The sequence below is a fragment of the Syngnathus scovelli genome, chromosome 4, assembly GCF_024217435.2.
Source record: "Syngnathus scovelli strain Florida chromosome 4, RoL_Ssco_1.2, whole genome shotgun sequence".
Lineage (NCBI taxonomy): Eukaryota > Metazoa > Chordata > Actinopteri > Syngnathiformes > Syngnathidae > Syngnathus > Syngnathus scovelli.
This window is the reverse complement of record NC_090850.1, coordinates 15,296,247-15,313,228: the sequence shown is the minus strand read 5'-3', so window position 1 is coordinate 15,313,228 and position 16,982 is coordinate 15,296,247. Positions and strand designations below refer to the sequence as shown.

The following is a 16,982-nucleotide window of genomic DNA, read 5'->3' as shown; positions in this document are numbered from 1 at the left end:
CAAGGCTTCAGCTGGAGGATGAGCTGCGGCAGCGCGAGAGAGAGCGGGAACGCGAGCGCGAAAAAGAACGGGAGCGGGAGGCCGAGAGAGAGAAAGAACGGGAGCGCGAAAGGGAGCGGGAGCTGGAACGAGAGCGAGAACGGGAGCGAGAGAGGGAACGAGAGCGGGAACGGGAAAGAGAGAGAGAAAGAGAGAGGGAGAAGGAGAGAGAAAGAGAAAAGGAACTGGAAAAGCAAAAGGAGAAAGCGCTAAGAGAGAAAGAGCTTCAAGCCTCTAAGGCTATGGAGAGCCACTACCTGGCTGAGCTTCATGCCATGAGAGGGCAGGAGGACCGAAGCAAGCCAGAAAGACTCACCCCTAGTCGGGCTGGTATGTGTCACCGCTGCCACTGCTGAGTCGCCATTTTCTTCCTCAACACCTTTCCACATAAGCAATGATCTTTCTGTTCTTTCACAGATAAAACCAAAGAGCCCCCTCTGCCCGCTCCAAAACCGGTCCCGCCAGGACTCCACTCTGCAATGGTACAATCGCATCACCCGGTCCCTGGTCTAATCTCAGGCCACAGCCTCTTCATGGGGCCCAGTGCTGTGGGGACAGGTCTCCCAACATCCATAATCGCTCCCAGGAACAATGAGGAGGAGAGGTGGTTGGCAAGGCAACGCAAGATACGGCAAGAGAAAGCGGATCGCCAATACCAGGTGTCGGAATTCCGCCAGCAGGTTCTGGAACAGCACCTGGACTTAGGCCGGAACCCTGATGCACCGGAACATAGGACAGACTTGCACAGGTGAGGATGGAACACCGGTCCTTTCCATGTCAGTGCTAACTTTGCGCAATTCATGCAGACACTACGTATTTGTTTATCAATGTACCAATGCAAGGTTTCGGCGGGATGGGCGGCATGATTTGAAGCAATAAAGTTACTAATTTGACTGCTACTGCTGTAATTAGCTGCTACACAACTGTTGTGTGTGTTTCGGGCCTAGGAAGGGACAGTGGTGGTTTGAAGCCTCCAAGACTGACGAGCTTTAGAGGGTTGTTTTCAGAAAGGACTGGAAAAAAAGATCAACCCTGTCAGAAGAATCACATTGACTCTATTTCTGTCCACGCCAGCTTGTGCATCCAACACAGAGACAAGACTGACAGCTATGTTTAGGCGATGATGCAGAGTGCAAAGTGGGGTCCTGATAACTGCTGTTTCATGAGTTGTGGTTGGGAGGGTTTCAGACAGGCAGCTGGTGGGACGGCTAAGCTTCACAAAGGCGCAGTCTTGACTAATCCTGTCAACCTTGCCTGTGCAATAGCAAAAGCATAAGCCTCCTACTTCCTCTTCTTTGTTGCATGCCTGTGTTGGTTGTGTACCTGACAAGAAGCTGGGTTGTGGTTAATGCGATGGGGCTAATCACTCGACCACATCATAGGCTGCAGATTGTAGATAATGCACATTTAGATTCACAGAAACGTAAACAAATCGCTCTAATGTGGCGCCTCTTGTACTATGTTCTGCTTTTGTAAGTGTATGTACAAAATTCAGCAAATATTTTCTCAGTACTGCTACTGTGGGCTTGTCTTTGAAAATGCAACAAGAATTATGTAGGATATTTACTCATACATATCTGGCTCATCTCTAAAGAATGTCTCAGGCTGCGGTACACATCGTTCCTTAACTTTGCCATTTTGAGCAAATTCCTACTAAGAAAATGGAAGCCTTATTGTCATGCTGTAATCCTTTTCTGTTATTTCTTTTTCTGATTCCCTAAAGAATATCTCCTTGACTTCTAAAAATGTGGTCCACCTGGTGCTCATTCGATCAGAAATGACCATGTACTTTATCTCGAGGACATAGTGTGCCTTAGCCATAGCTCATTTCTGCTCCGGGCTACTGTACTTAAGAACACGTGCACGTACACACATCTGGTGATGTGTGTTGAATGCATATCATTTATACTTTTTTTTCAATGCTTAAGCATGTTGCATTCTGTGTTCACAGACCAAATAATCACGAAGTGGGAAGCCGAGACCCCCATTCCCATTTAGGTGCCCCTCCACCACTCATCTCTCCCAAGCCCTCCCAGCCACCACGTGAACATCATCCTCCACCTCCCACAACTTTGTGGAACCCAGCATCTCTAATAGAGACACCCTCAGAGTCCCGACGCACCCATGATCCATCGGGGATGGGACATTACGATCTTAGTCGGCTACAGCCCGGCCCCTCCAAGTATGAGGATGGGGGCAGGAGGAGAGACAGTGGGGCAATGGAGAAGTATTTGCAACCCAGAGGGCCGCCTGGCCTGCCGGAGCCCGGTACATTCCTTGCCGATCTGGAGAAATCCACCCACTCTTTCTTCAACCAGCATCGGGCGTCCATGTCCCTGACCAGCCAGTATGAAATGGAAGGAGCTGTCAAAAGCAACGCTGGACTGAAGAGCCTCCAAGGCCACGGCCGTCACGGACAAGCGATGGGCACGGTGTCTGGGTCAGGTGTAGGACAGTTAGCCCCACTGGAAATGGCGCCAGACACGATGCTGATCTATGACGAGCTTCTTCAGCAGCACAGAAGGCCGGTCAGTAAACTGGACTTGGAGGAGAAGAGGAAGAGGGAAGCCAAGGAAAAAGGTATTCTCACACCGAGTGTTGCAGAACACTTTGTGATGACATGCTCCACTTAGGAGCTCACTTCAACTCAACATACTACTTGAGAGCATCAAAGTAGTGAGATTATATTTTTAAGTACTCTGATGACCCAGGCAGGGTCTGGCGCAGTTGGTATCAAATGGTAGAGATTTCTGAGTGTGTTTTGTAATTGGATTAGAGAGTCAAGGGCCGGGCCGGGCCGTGTCTACGTGTCAGCGATGAAGGCTGGAGCAAAAACTTGACTTGAATGTTTTTCTCAGTTTGTCTTTTCCTTTTTACGGCTGAGTCAGGCCAGCTGGAGCCGTTCATTTTCACTGACCGCTAATTGTCCTCATTTCATCTTCAACGCTGTAACCAGGACAGATTTGGATGACCTGCGTGTTCTCTGCAGGTTACTACTATGAGCTGGATGACTCATATGATGAAAGCGATGAGGAGGAGGTGAGGGCACATCTCAGAAGGGTAGCAGAGCAGCCTCCACTCAAACTTGACGACTCCACCGAGGTAAAGCACCCACCGACACAGAATCTTTGACTTGACAAAAAACAAACAAACATGATTTCTGTGCAGAAATTGGACTTTCTAGGAATGTTCAGCCTGACCACTGTGGGCCGGCGTGAGGAGCTGATGCAGCAGAAGAGAAGAAAGCGACGGAGGATGCTCAGGGAGCGCAGCCCCTCGCCAGCTGCCTCGCAGTCCAAACGCACGCCTCCTCCCCCGCAACTCAGCACGCGCTTCACCCCTGAGGAGATGGACCGAGCACCGGAGCTGGAGGAAAAGAAGCGCTTCCTCACGATGTTCAGACTTTCCCATGTCACCCTACAGCAGAGAAAAGGCAAGAGACTTTCACATCTGTAGATTTTTTTTTTTCATGCCATCTGTTGGTATTTTGCATCCACTCCCCACGTGTGTTACAGTAGTGAATCAGTCAAAGCATCGACCCGGCGCCCTTTACGCGGCCTGCTGACATCATCATTGACTCATCTCAGCATTACGTCTAATTCCAGCAGAGCAAAGCAGAAGCATCTCGTGCTCATTAGCACTCCGGGCATTGTAGTCGTTCTCAGCGGGGCTCCACAGATCGCTGACGATTCACTTCAGTTGAGCGCAGTCTGCTTCAAATGCAGCCGCCTCTCATTAGCACGTTGACTCCAGATGCCACCATCTCACCCTCAATTTCCTGTATCATTAAGAGCGTATTTAAGTTGCATACATAATGCAGTTTTACCTTTGTTGGAGTGTGGAGGACTGTATTAATTGAAACTGGAATGTTCTCACACACGCACATACATTAGACCCTTATTTTGATGAAATTAAAATGTTGCCAATGCCGCCACAAAATATGCATGGGTTAAGGAAACTCAAGGCCTGTGAAATTCACTCATTTAATATTTTTCCTTTTTTTTACATCTTGTAGATACTGAAAGGGCAGCGGAGCTGCTCCAGGCAATTAAAGAGAAGAGCATAACCTTGGATACCATCAGACATGCCCCTCATCCGCTGTGCAAAAGCCCCACAGTGCAGCTCTCTGGTGAGACACATAAAGCACTTCCTCATTCTTAAAGTGTCGCAATAGCGAGTTTATTCACCGAATAAAGTATTCTTTCAAAGAAACAATATGTACATGCATATATTTCTGCTCAAAATCAAATCTCTGTCAAGAAGACAATCACAAAGAAATATGATGAGAAAGAAATACTCGTGCCAAAGAGACAACATCCAAACACAGAAAATGTAGATTGTTTGACTGAAGCCCAAGAGTCCAGTTTCAGAAACCCTAAAACTAAAATGGCAACCGGTTGTGTGTGTGTGTGCCCTGGCTCTCGCGCAGTCAGCTGGGATAGGCTCCAGCTCGCCAGAAAAATAATGGATGGAAGAAACTCAAAATAATAATATGTGTTACAGATTCTGCATGTTCCCAGCCCACCTCAGAATCAGAAGACCACCACGGTGTCAGGACAAATAGCCCCGCCTCACATTGCCCCTTGTCCCCGTCCCCTAATGGCAATCCAAAACCCCTTGGGGACACGCTAAGACCAAAGGATCCTCCTTCTCCAGCTGTCTACCCAGACAAGGCCCGGGGGCCTACCGAAGGGCCAATCTCCAGGAGGAGTTCCAGCCTGCTGAACAGCTTGCGGCCCCCGCTCCCTCTACAGGCTAAGGAGGGTGTCCACAGCATGAATGGACGCACCAAACCTTGGGACAGCTTCACCCCGGAGGAATTTGCTCAGCAGTTCCATGAATCTGTGCTGCAGTCCACTCAGAAAGCACTGCAGAAACACAAAGGTAAAGCTGTCATGGGTGGGTGCAAAATTGGTTGCTATGATTTTTGGCCTGGGTTTCTGTTAGCTCAATGTTCCTGTGAAGTCACGAGGCTGTTTAATTACTACTCATAATAAGAATAGTATTTCTGAAGAAAAAAAAAAAAAATCATCATGGGGAGTGATAGGAAACAACTGTATTATGACCGTCCTAGTTTTTATGCCCTATTATGAAATGTAATAATTGGCACTTTCATATCATTCTTGGGGCTACAATCATCTGATTTAGTGTCTGAATGGATTTTGTTTGCTCATTGAGTGAACACGTCTTCAGAGAGCATTCCTTTTATAGACTCCTATCATGATTTCTCAGAGTTCTTTTTACTGACAATCACTTCAATGTGGATAAGTCACCTTCGGCTGTGGGACATTATGACCGCTATTCCTTCCATTTTATATTTTGCAGAATATTTGATACTTTCTTGATAAAGTTAATGACAATCATGGACACTGAGGGTCTCATATTCATCAGTCCATCCACTCCTTTTGAAGTTTAAGACCCCATTATTGTGTTTTCAGGCGGGGGTGCCGGGATGTCGGAAACGTCTCCCCTGCAGGAGTCTTCAGTTCATTACAACATTCCCGAGCTGCAGAGCGCCCCCGGCAGGCCGCTTCCGCCGCATTCCCAGTCACACGCCAGCACGCACCAATCGGCTCTCGCACTTGCGCACGCTCACCCTCAGCCCAACGGGCAGCACTTCTCCGCGTCGCTCCATCGCGACGCTTCAGGGACGAGGGAGGACATGTCTGCCTCAGAGGATGACGACGACGAAGAGGAGGAGGGGGAGGAAGAGGCGGCGCCAGCTTCCAAGTGGCAAGGGATTGAATCCGTATTTGAAGCTTATCAGGAATATGTTGAAGGTAAGTTTTATTTATTTAGTTAACCTATAACATTTAATTCCTGATTTTCAATGTGCATGATCTGACTATAAAGTCAACAGATGTTGTGCATCTTGGTCACTAGATGGGGGTGTGATTTATTTTATTTTTTTCTAAACTTCTATTGTTTGTGGTTTGCCCCAGAACAAAGTCTGGAGCGGCAAGTATTGCAGAGCCACTGTCGACGGCTGGAAGCTCAAAACTACAACCTCAGTCTCACTGCTGAACAGCTCTCACATACCATGGGGGTAAGACGCATGCGCACGATTGGTGCCAATTGGTGATAGGTTCAGATATCATTTTTCAACTTATATAATGCTTTTAATGTACTTTGTCGTTAAAATCATGGATGAATCATTGTAATTTCAACTTACAACCCAGGCTAAACCCGGCACCTCCACAAAAGACTATCCTATCCTCCATTATTCATAAACGGTACTTTGGGTCCATATAGTTACATTTATTTTGCATGTCAATGAATTGTTGAAGTGAGTTGCCGAGATTCATTTAGACAAAAGTTTGACAAAAATTGTAGCATCTGTAGTCTATTCATCGTAGTGTAAACAGACTCGCAGATTTTTACTATGTATTGGCATTGAGCCTTGCTACAAAAGGTTGTACATCCTTAACACCAATTGTGTTTTGTAACTGCTTTGTGGTCCTGCAGGAGCTGATGTCCCAGAGGCAGAAGCTGGCCATAGAAAGAGAGAAGCTGCAATCAGAGCTGGAGCACTTCAGGAAGTGTTTGACTCTGCCACAGACGCACTGGCCCAGAGGCGGACATTACAAGGGCTACCCTCCCAGGTGACACCCCCTGCCCACCTAAAACTAAAAGACATCCAATGCCCCACACCCCCTTCCCAGATACTTTTCTTCTCAGACTAATAGCAGATTATCCCAATCTACGGGGCTCTATGGTGGAGAAGCAGATTAATAGAACAGTGAAAGAAGTGTAGTCGGGGCCACAAGCCAAGGTGTGCCAACATAGCCACGAAAGGAGATCAGCAAAGGGGGTGGGACAAGATGCTTCTCACACACAAACACACACACACGCACTCCTCTTCACCACCGCCACCCAAACACAGACAATCCTGCCAACGGGGGGGAAGAGACACTCCGAAAGTCCAAAGGAACGCTTGCGGCCAGTCAGGAAGTGACGTCATTGCGGCGGCAGTGCGAGCGTTCCAACTGGACATGCACTTAAGAATAATAGCTGAAGAACTACCTGGTGGTACTGTGTTACAACAAAGACATATTTGAATTTGGACAGAATGTTGAAATGCACATTTTTGGGGAAATAATTAACAAAATGTTTTATTTCAAAATAGGACAATTTGAGAATAAGAATTTTAAAAGGTGCTTCAGCCTTATATTGTATATAATATGAAGACTTAAAAGAATTTTTGTAAGTTTATTATTTTAATCATTGTTCTTTTCAAAGAAAAAAAGCCTGCCATTTTTTTAATTTGTTTATGCTTTTGGGTTTGCAAAAGACAGCCTTGCTTTTAGTGTTTGTATTGCTGCTGGACAGAACAGCTTATTCTGACAACACGTTGAAGAGAAGAGAGGATCAGAGAGGAAAACACAGGATCGTATCTTCAGCGGCTGCGAGCCGCCATGAGGTGCCGACGCGCGTGCCCTTTTGCCACCTTTTTATTCATAGCGCTGCGTGACGTCCATTTCAGTTACTCTCCTTACTTAACAAAATGTTTGCCTCCCACTGGAGTGTGCACACAAACCAGTTTTTGTTACTTGACTGGCTTTGACTTGATTTTTTTATTTTATATATATATAAAATGAAGTAAAGGGGCCAGTTGATGTTGCTGGTTCCTGAAGACTCCTCCTCACACGCATCAAATAGCATCAAGTGACAAGCCTTTGCCAGGTCCAAGCATTTTATCCACAAACACGAGGGGCCGAGTGCCAAACAATACATTTCAAATTCAAATGATTTAGCCAAAAGAAATAAAACCATCCAGGATGGAAATAAGCTAAAAAGCCTACAAATCTTATCCCTCATGCGATGTCCAAGGATCATCCCTAATAATCCGATCCGATGCCAACATGTAACAAAGTGAAAATAACAAACTGATCTGTTTACAGCGTCGTCCGTGACTCTACATAGAGACGTGTAGCAACCTGCAGCGATTTTAAATTTCACTGTCAAGTCTGCCTGGAAAATATGCAGAAGGCAATTCATCAAAATGAAAGCACAACACCCTCATTAGCAGCAAATGAATAAGTGCCTCAATTATTTTGGACCGTCTTTGATCAAACTGTAGCTCAAACCTTTCACATCCACCTAAACTAAAAGTGGGGAGCATCACGGCCTGTTTGTTTGAGGGCTGGGTGAGCACGACAGGGTGGCACAGTACACAGCGTAAGCCCCGCCTCATCTCTCACCATCCACGCACGGCCACACCACGGCGCCATTTACTCAGCGGAGGATGTCTAGATGCTGTGAAATCCTGTTTTCAAAAGAATTGTTCGTTTGAATCCATTGTAATGTAATATATTCTTTGTTGAATGTAGTAATTAGGTATTTATGAATATATGGCTGTGATTTCAGACAAAAAAAGAAAATAAAATATTTCAAAAATGCTCATATACCTTGGTCTCTCTGTCAAACTGAAGCTGGTATGGAAATTGTTACTATTGAGGCAAGACTCAATACTAGTTAACTAGTTTTCATGTGCTTCTCTGTAGTTGTGCCACACTGGTGGAAGATAATTAATTCAATGCTTGACTAGCTTTCCATGAAACAAAACTAAGAGGGGGGAAAAAAAACAAATCACTCATCACATTTCAGCACACACACATTGTATTTATTTCATGTACAATATAGGGTCTTAAAATGGGCTAGCTAGCACAAGTGGAAGAGATATCACAAAAGACATTTTGACAGTGATTATTATGGTAAAAACAGTCCCAACACTGCCGCCTCAATGATGCTTAATTCCTTATTGATTGGAGCACCGAGGAGTCTCCTTCATTAATCTGCAATCTGTCCCTTATTGGATCCCGGCTGCAGATTAGAGCGTAGTTTGTACATGCAGTTGAGCGAATCGAGGAGGAACCCTCTGATGGTGTTGATTTCCATCAGAGTCAGGTTGTCCAGCTGTGAAAGAGGAAAAGCAGACTGAGCTTCGTTCTTGCCAGGGACCCCTGCCTCAAAATGCAATTTATGTGCTGACCTTGGCATGAGCTTCCTGCTGACTGATGAAGCTGTCTGCAGACACGCGAAGTTTCGCAATGCGTGTGTCCCAGATATCTTTAACTAGCGTACGGATCTCATCTGCTTTAGGGATGTTGTCCGACGCACTGTGAATATCAGAAAAACAAAAACACAATTGTGTTTGGAAGACTGCTACGAATCACCTAAAACAAATATGTTGGCTGAATAAGATGGGTGGGGATGATTGTTTTCTGACTCACTGGTTGAGCAGCAATTTGGTCAGCTCCATGTAGTATGGACTGGGAACAGGTGTGAAGGCAGCCTCTTTCCTTTCAAGCTCTCTCATCTGCTTAAGTTTCTCTGCAATGTCAATCCATCATGGGAACGGCACAAATACAGTTACTGTGACAACATAGCAGGTGAGACTCAATAATTTAAACTAGGGACAAACTGAATAACTAAACATAAAATATATTCAACACCAGGGACGTATTTAAATGTTTTAAGAATACAGACGTTCATTCCCAGGTTTGTGTGAATTTTTAATCTTAAAATGGCTGGCACCGACTGAATTTTAAATACCCATGGAACAGAATAGCTTTGACTTGAATTACACAGGCCCACGGCAATGTTTTATCTTACCAACATCCATCCATTCTGGAGGAACGACTCTGCATTTTTGTCTCTGTTTGAGGTTTAGAGCCAGCCACACGGGGACATCCAGCGGCAAACCGGGATTAAAAGGTCCCAGGTCCCCCTGCGAACATCAACGCACTGCCATTGTTTTGACTAGTAATATCTAACAAGCTGATCGTTAAGGTAACCGTACTCACCCCGATCAAGTATAATTTGTCTAGATTAAAATTTGGTATTATCTTCATCAACTCCTTCTCGGCGAGGAACTCGACCTCTGAAGGGTCCATAGTTGTTTACGTAGAGAAGAACAGCATCCGAAAACTTTGCTAGCTTGTCATTGCTAGCATTAACTTTCCCGCGCTGGCCGGAGAACGTCAACAAAAACAACACGAGATGAAGAGTGGTGATTGGCTAAACGTTGCTATACGTATAGTGGTGACGTAGACCCTCTTCTCGAACATGATTTCTAGATATCGCCTCTTAAGGTTATTTATACGTAGTTACCACCGCCATATTGGATTTGGCAAACCAGCGCAGTAAGGTTTGAATCGAATCTCATAGAATTATCTAACCTTTTTTGTATCGTATTACTTAAATAATCGACTGCCCTTGTAGCTTATACTGCAATAATTTACCGAATAAAATGAATCGAAATATCACAAATTCGTTCAAGCCCCCCTAAAAATCAACCCATTTTTTTCTTGTATTAAACTAGAAAATAGTGTCACTTGTATTATTTAAAAGTTAATCTGATGCGCATGCATTGGAGAAAAAAAATACATCAGTGACAGTTAAATATAAACAATTCCCGCTTTTAATTCAGGAAAATCAACATTACACTGAGTTTGGTTATTATAGACACAGAGTAGATATTTAATAATGATATTCTAATACAATATTTGTCTTCACAGTCATCCTGATGCAGATGTGACACATCCAATGTAGCAAATAAGATGACGTACCTACAAGCGTCTGGTCAGACATGAGAAGACACCACTAGATGTCAGTGTTGTGCAAGCTATGGCAAAGTAAAAGACAGGCCAAGGTAAGCCCGTTTATTTTGGGGAAATGGTTGGGCAGATTTTCACCACAGCCCACCCGTAGACATGCCTACGTTTATTAGTATTTCTTGGCTGTTTGAAACAAATTGTATTCCTTGGGGTGGTGTTTATACTTAAAATTCAAGTATTGTGTAAATATTGTTTGATGAACTCAGTAGCAAGTTACTTACCAATCCATATTTAATCATCCAAAATATTAAATGTGAAATGAACTCTTTATTTTAAGCAACACAAATCAAAGCAAAACACATATTCATTCCTACTAATCATTTTTAGAAGGAAAAATTAAGAGGGGTCTATTAAGCAACTATACATTAATAGGTAAGATAAAGCAAACAAATGAAGTAAAACAAAAGTTATATATTCCTATGGTCTTGAGAAGAGTACGTAATAATTTTAATAATATCAGTGTAATTGCTGGTACTTGTACAAAAGAAAACAGTACAGTCATCACTTTAAAACATGTTTTAGAGGTGTAAAGACAACACACAAAAAATGGTAATCATGTCAGTAGTAGTAATTTCCCACCAATCATTTCAATCAAATCATTTGCAATGGGTCCTTGAGACCCGACATAGGAGTTTTTACAAGCCATCAGTCAGCCACCTTTTCTGACTTGCAACTACAATATGGTGTGGCAGTGAATTTAGTTGCTTGACAGCAAGCAAATACTCAGTATCTTCAAAAAAACGTCTTCAAGATGATTGACATTGAATTGTAGTTAGTTGACCATCAAACTAAACAGAAAACTACATGTTTATGGAGCCAAACCACATTATTTTTGCCTCACTAAATCCTGTGAGCTTAATGCTAACACGTAATGCAAAAACAACAACAGGGTAACAAATAGCATGTTATAACCCTTCGACAACAGCTACTATATTTGAATAACAAATGTAGACAAACAATATAACAATACACACTAATATTACTGCATCTTCCTGATTCATCAGTGAAACTCTTCTGTGTGTCTTTATCTGTATTATAATGTCTTCATGTGCCCAAGAGGTGCAGAAGTTGAAGCACAATGTCTACTGAATTGATGCAAAAAAGTGCCCAAAACAGTTTCATTCTTTACAATCCATTTAATTATCTCACTGTTGTTTATTTTATAAAGTAAATAATTGAGTTGCTATTTTTCTTGTTTAAAAGACCTTCTTTTCTGAAATAGATTAGTAATAACATTTACATTCATTTCAATAGTTAAAGATGATTTGAGTACAAATGTTTTGCGTCACCGAACAAATTAAATTCGTATGTTGAGGCACTACTGTATTAGGGATTTTACCTCAGTATGGCTACTTCAGAAGAACAAACTCGATCAAATATTTTCTAAGTTTAATTAATAATTTTAGCACTATGAATAAAGACACATCATTCTCATTCTACAAAAAATGCATTGAGCAACATTATGTCTGCAATGCCTGCGCAAAGTGCACAATCAGGTGCTTGCCCTTGAGATCGGTTGTCCTAATAAAAGGTCGGTCTTCCACATATTCTGGACAGTACCAAAACCTCAAGTGGAACCGGGACTGGGTTGAGCATCGTGTGCTCCTGTGCCACAAGTAGTAATGGCAGCCATCTCCATGCGCTTGTTAAGCCTGCACGGCCGACTGTCTCAACACAAGTCCAGGACAGACTTGTTAATGACCGGGTTGGTCCAGTCGTTCCTGAGGTCGTCCAAATGATTGTCAAAGTCAATCAAGTTCTCGTAGGACCTTCCCTCTAGAAGAGCTGACGTGATCTTTTGCGCTTCGCTCCAGTCCTCGAAGGAGTCACTGGAAAAGTGAGCAAACAGGGTTAGTTATCATTTGAAGCATTATTTGATTTGAATGCCGAATAAATGAAGTACAGGAGACACTTACATATTGACATCCCTACTTTTCCACTTATTTTCATGAAGATCATATATGAGCACAATGGGCTCACGGCAGCTCATTTTTAATCTGCTGCTGTCCACCTGAGAATAAACACCAAAGTTGCAGAGGATATAAAATGTTTACACACCCCTGTTCAACTGCCAGCTTTATCTGATATTACAAGATGTAACCTAAGTAAGTTGTTTAAAAAAAATCCATTATATATAACCTGTACAACTCAATTAAGAAAAAATATATATATTATATATTCATTTACCATAACAATTGCAGCTTCACTGAAGCATTCCGAAATCCTTGCTGCCACTTTTTCCGCAACTTGGTTGGGTCTGCAAAGGAGAAGATCAAAAACTATAAAAGTAGTGCATGTGTTTTAAGTAGATATTAAAAATAAGGGGTTCAATACCTTGAATCCTTTGTGCGTTCATTTGCTTGATAGTATCCGACGATGACATAATTGTTTTCTTTACACCAAGTGTCAATCTGAGAAGAACAGACATCGAGGGCTTGGTTAACAAGAATAATATAACTTTTTTTTTTTGCTTTCCAGAAGCATGTGTGACGTCTTGTGAAAGATCCTATAGCATTAATCCTCAAATCTTAAAATCATTGGGTGCCGTATTGTGGTAGGCAAAAGAATCACTGAATTAAATGTTCAAACTGTGCATGTTACAGTGGCTTCATCCATCTATCATGTACCACTTCGGGGGTCAGCAAGACAGCCCAAAGTTCCCTCTCTCCAGCCACTTCTTCCAGCGCTTCCCAGGCTAGCCGGGAGACATAGTCTCGTCAGTGTAAACTGCCCATGGGTTTCCTGCCGATGAAACATGCCCGGAACACCTTACAAGGGAAGGCGCCTAATCAGATGCCCGAGCCACCTCATTTGGTTCATCTCAAGGCGGAGGAGCAGTGGCTCGAATATTCATTTAGGACAGGCGTCAAAAAGACATGTACCTGGGTGTAGAGTGACAGGAAAAAAAGGACTCACCAGTGTTAAAGCAACTTCTAGCATTGGTGCAAGAGCCAGAGTGCCATGGAAGAGTGGCACGCAGTCCACACACAAGACTGGATCTTGGCAACTGTCTTTCTTTCTCTCTTTGTCTTTTTCTGCAACCAACAACCCGTTGACGGCGCTGTGCGGATACTTGGCGGCGTGCAGGAGCATTTTACAGTAAGCTTGACTTGTCAGCTGAATAGGCATGATCGTGGAGGAATTGGACAGGCTCTCCTACTAAAAGACGTAAAAATACTTCTGACAAGTTAGCTAATTATATCGCATAGTAGAAAAGTAGCACACCACACGGTTAAGTTTCTATATAAGCGTAACACTTAAATTCTGCCAAAACAAAGGGATACCGTTTATATCAATCGGAAATGATTGTTTGAAACAAGGTAGACAAGTGAGCTAAGCGTAAACTTGATCTTATGATACGTCCTCCGAGCACACTGCTGGTTGTCAAAAACCGGTGCGGCCGTTAACCAAAACGATGTACCGTAAAACAACGTTATCGTCGTAAACGGCGAAAGGTTTTTTGACCAACTAACTACTTCCGGCCGATTGCACTTCCTTTGAGGATATCGGTGTGCGGCTGCAAGGATAGTCCCGTAAGATTTTTATTCATATTTTCTTGTTTCTTGCCTGTTCATGTTCACTTTTCAAAACGTTTCAATTAATCAATGTTCATTTTCGAAATGTACAGACTGTACTTACTTGTGTTGCCACTTTTGGCTGCTCTTGGCAACAGCACACGGGTGACTTTGTCAAAGCCCATTGAAGCTAGCGTGAGCTGTTAGCATTTAGCAGCGATGTGTGACTTGGTGCGTCCTTCGTGTTTTCAGGTTTTACCCCCCCACTGCCTCGTGCGAAGACACTTTCCACCAAGGAATTGAGTTCCGCATCATATATTATATTGTATTACTCGATCAATTGTAAAACCGATGTTATTCAAAGAAGCCGCGGCGCTTTGACCTTGCCTGTGCGGCTAATGCTAACGTTAGCGAGACATCACGGCTATAACCTAAATATTAAAAGTCAGCATTTGATTATTATTGTCATCAAATTTGTATTTAAAGATTGAGTTAGAATATCGGTGCGATACTATAATGATACGATTGCCACTTTTTTAATGCACTTGAGGTAATCTTGCCGTTTTCTCGGAGGCGTCACTTCAAAAGGTACAACTGAGACATTTATTTGAAGTCGTCTCTAACAATGGTTAGTGGTGTCAATCAAGGGCATCATTACTTTGTCAATATTCATGTCTTGATTTCATATTATTGCGAGTGCTCTTAATGTGGAGGTTACGTTTAAGTGTTTGCCCCTGAAGTGTCTTAATATTAACATGTTTGCATATCAACCATGACATTATGTATGAGTAATGTACGTTGTATTTTTATTCCGCAGAATGCTGGCAACCAGAGCCCTGAGTCTTGTTGGCAAACGTGCCATTTCCACATCTGTTTGCTTACGCGGCAGTCATGGTGATTATCGCATATGATATTGTATATCACTTATTGTTAGCCAATAGTGTATTTGAACATTTGGCAAAAATAAGTGACAACAAATACAAAGAGCAAGAATGGTAAAGTTGTTTCAACCTTTAATATGCTGTGAATGACTGAGAATCATCACAAAGGAAAAACCATTTTCATTCTGACAGTAAGTTAAACGTGTGGTATTATGCTAGCGCTAGATCTGTGTCGTTTAAAATAACAAATCTAATCATCTAAATTATCGCTCATTTTGAGTTAATTCATACAATTTCATTTCATTGTGACTTGTGCGGTATATTATTTGATGCACTATGAGCACAGCTTCCAATAAACACTGCCTTAATTGCTGGGGTTTTTTGTCCACTTGGGGAAAAAAGCAAGTAAATACTACACTTCTTTTGGTAAAGTTTTTATTGCGACATTAAACACATTTTTGATTGGAGGTGTCAAAACTGAAATTTACAGAAGATGTTTTATTATACAGTCCATTTCTTAAATCTCCATGACTAAGGATTTTGTGTTCATTCCAGCAGGTGTCGCAAAAGTGGAGAGCTACACTCTCCCTGCCTACTTTGACACTCGGGAGAACCCCCTTCCCGATGTCAACTATGTGCAGGAACTGAGCACAGAGCAGAAGTCACTCAAGGAGAAGGAGAAAGGCTTATGGACCGACCTCTCCAATGAGGAGAAGATCGCATGTAAGATTTTGCATCACCGTTTCTATCTTGGCCTGACACACTTGAAACCAATCAAATGTTGCGTTCATGCATATTGACATTTCATTCAATTGCTCCCCATTCAGTGTATCGCATTAGCTTCAAGCAGAGCTTTGCTGAGATGAACCAGGGATCGTCTCAGTGGAAGACTGTGGTTGGTGGGATCTTTTTCTTCTTTGGCCTCACTGGGCTTGTGGTGTTCTGGCAGAGGAAGCATGGTAAGTGGTAAACATTCTAACTAGAATAATACAGTGTTGTGTTTTCTGAAATTTTAAGAAAATACAGTAGAGCCTCGGTTAACGGTAAGTTTTCCTTTGTTGACGAAAGGTTCTCATGTTCAATTTTTTTTTTTTTTTTAATAGTTTTTTATGTGTATTTGATGCAATTTGTACTGTATTATAACTGTTCTCATCTATTCTTTAATGTTTATTTTGATTTCAATTTCCTTTATTATTTCCTATGGGGACCATTGTATTTCAGATAGGGACCGACTTGACAGAATGGATTGTGTTCGTTAACCAAGGTGCCACTGTAATATTGATAATTACACAGTTGTTTATCAGTCACTTTTTGTGTGTCTTCAGTGTATGGACCAGTTCCTCACACATTTGAGCTTGAGTTCAAGGAGAAAGAGCTGCAGAGGATGCTGGACATGAGAATGAACCCTGTGGAAGGCTTGTCATCAAAGTGGGACTACGAAAACAAGCAGTGGAAGAAGTAAAGAACAACCGGACCATGTCTCACATTTGAAATCAAAAGCAAACCAATGGAAAGATCCACTAATGCCTGCATTACTGTATTGATTATCCATCCACATTACCTCAGTGTGTGGTCATTGTGGAAGACCTCTTCCTCCTATGTTCATTGTATAGTACAGAAATAAAATAAATATAAAAATATGAATCCACATTGTATGTGTTGGGGGGGGTGTATGGACAAAGCATTTTGTGAAAACATACAATCGTAAATCTCAGTGCATTTCCGGCTATCTTAGGCAAATCTTTGTTGTATACTGCAAAAACGTGCCCCTGTGCAACAAAGCTGGCCTGCTATGCAATATTAATTTTGAGTATTTTTCTTACATCACATTCATAACCAGTCAGCAATACGTTACAATTGGAAATAGAACCCATGCAAATAACACCGTTCTATTAACTCGCTTGTATTAAACGTACGGCTGTTCCTTC

The 16,982-nt window shown here is 42.6% G+C and overlaps 4 protein-coding genes across 5 annotated transcripts in view; 2 read left to right on the top strand and 2 right to left on the bottom strand.

The window, feature by feature from the left end:
- The window catches only part of gse1b (Gse1 coiled-coil protein b), a 121,407-nt gene extending 112,963 nt beyond the window's left edge, over positions 1-8,444 (top strand). The window contains exons 8-17 of the mRNA XM_049718666.1: positions 5-369; positions 457-787; positions 1,991-2,619; positions 3,029-3,141; positions 3,208-3,472; positions 4,055-4,168; positions 4,543-4,923; positions 5,478-5,819; positions 5,982-6,085; positions 6,505-8,444. Of these exons, the coding sequence (XP_049574623.1) occupies positions 5-369; positions 457-787; positions 1,991-2,619; positions 3,029-3,141; positions 3,208-3,472; positions 4,055-4,168; positions 4,543-4,923; positions 5,478-5,819; positions 5,982-6,085; positions 6,505-6,645 (2,785 nt within the window). The 3' untranslated portion in view covers positions 6,646-8,444. The remainder of the gene's footprint in view (positions 1-4; positions 370-456; positions 788-1,990; positions 2,620-3,028; positions 3,142-3,207; positions 3,473-4,054; positions 4,169-4,542; positions 4,924-5,477; positions 5,820-5,981; positions 6,086-6,504) is intronic.
- A 196-nt stretch (positions 8,445-8,640) lies between these two features.
- Positions 8,641-10,053, bottom strand: gins2 (GINS complex subunit 2). Its single transcript, XM_049718685.2, has 5 exons — positions 9,846-10,053; positions 9,655-9,769; positions 9,273-9,372; positions 9,032-9,158; positions 8,641-8,955 (listed from the first exon to the last, which is right to left on the bottom strand). The coding sequence occupies exons 1-5, from the start codon at positions 9,933-9,935 to the stop codon at positions 8,830-8,832; spliced, it is 558 nt and encodes a 185-aa protein (XP_049574642.1). The 5' UTR covers positions 9,936-10,053; the 3' UTR covers positions 8,641-8,829.
- A 1,028-nt stretch (positions 10,054-11,081) lies between these two features.
- emc8 (ER membrane protein complex subunit 8) lies at positions 11,082-13,907 on the bottom strand. The gene is made up of 5 exons (XM_049718683.2): positions 13,575-13,907; positions 12,993-13,069; positions 12,846-12,915; positions 12,575-12,669; positions 11,082-12,487 (listed from the first exon to the last, which is right to left on the bottom strand). Exons 1-5 carry the CDS (start codon positions 13,785-13,787, stop codon positions 12,328-12,330), a joined length of 615 nt encoding a protein of 204 aa, XP_049574640.1. The 5' UTR covers positions 13,788-13,907; the 3' UTR covers positions 11,082-12,327.
- Positions 13,908-14,056: 149 nt separating this feature from the next.
- cox4i1 (cytochrome c oxidase subunit 4I1) lies at positions 14,057-16,698 on the top strand. 2 transcript variants are annotated; one of them, XM_049718687.1, is made up of 5 exons: positions 14,057-14,191; positions 14,991-15,067; positions 15,613-15,777; positions 15,882-16,013; positions 16,380-16,698. In XM_049718687.1, the coding sequence occupies exons 2-5, from the start codon at positions 14,992-14,994 to the stop codon at positions 16,514-16,516; spliced, it is 510 nt and encodes a 169-aa protein (XP_049574644.1). In that variant the 5' UTR covers positions 14,057-14,191; position 14,991; the 3' UTR covers positions 16,517-16,698. The 2 variants fall into 2 exon arrangements, with proteins under 2 accessions (XP_049574644.1, XP_049574643.1); XM_049718686.1 differs by having other exon boundaries at positions 15,610-15,777.
- Positions 16,699-16,982: the final 284 nt, after the last annotated feature.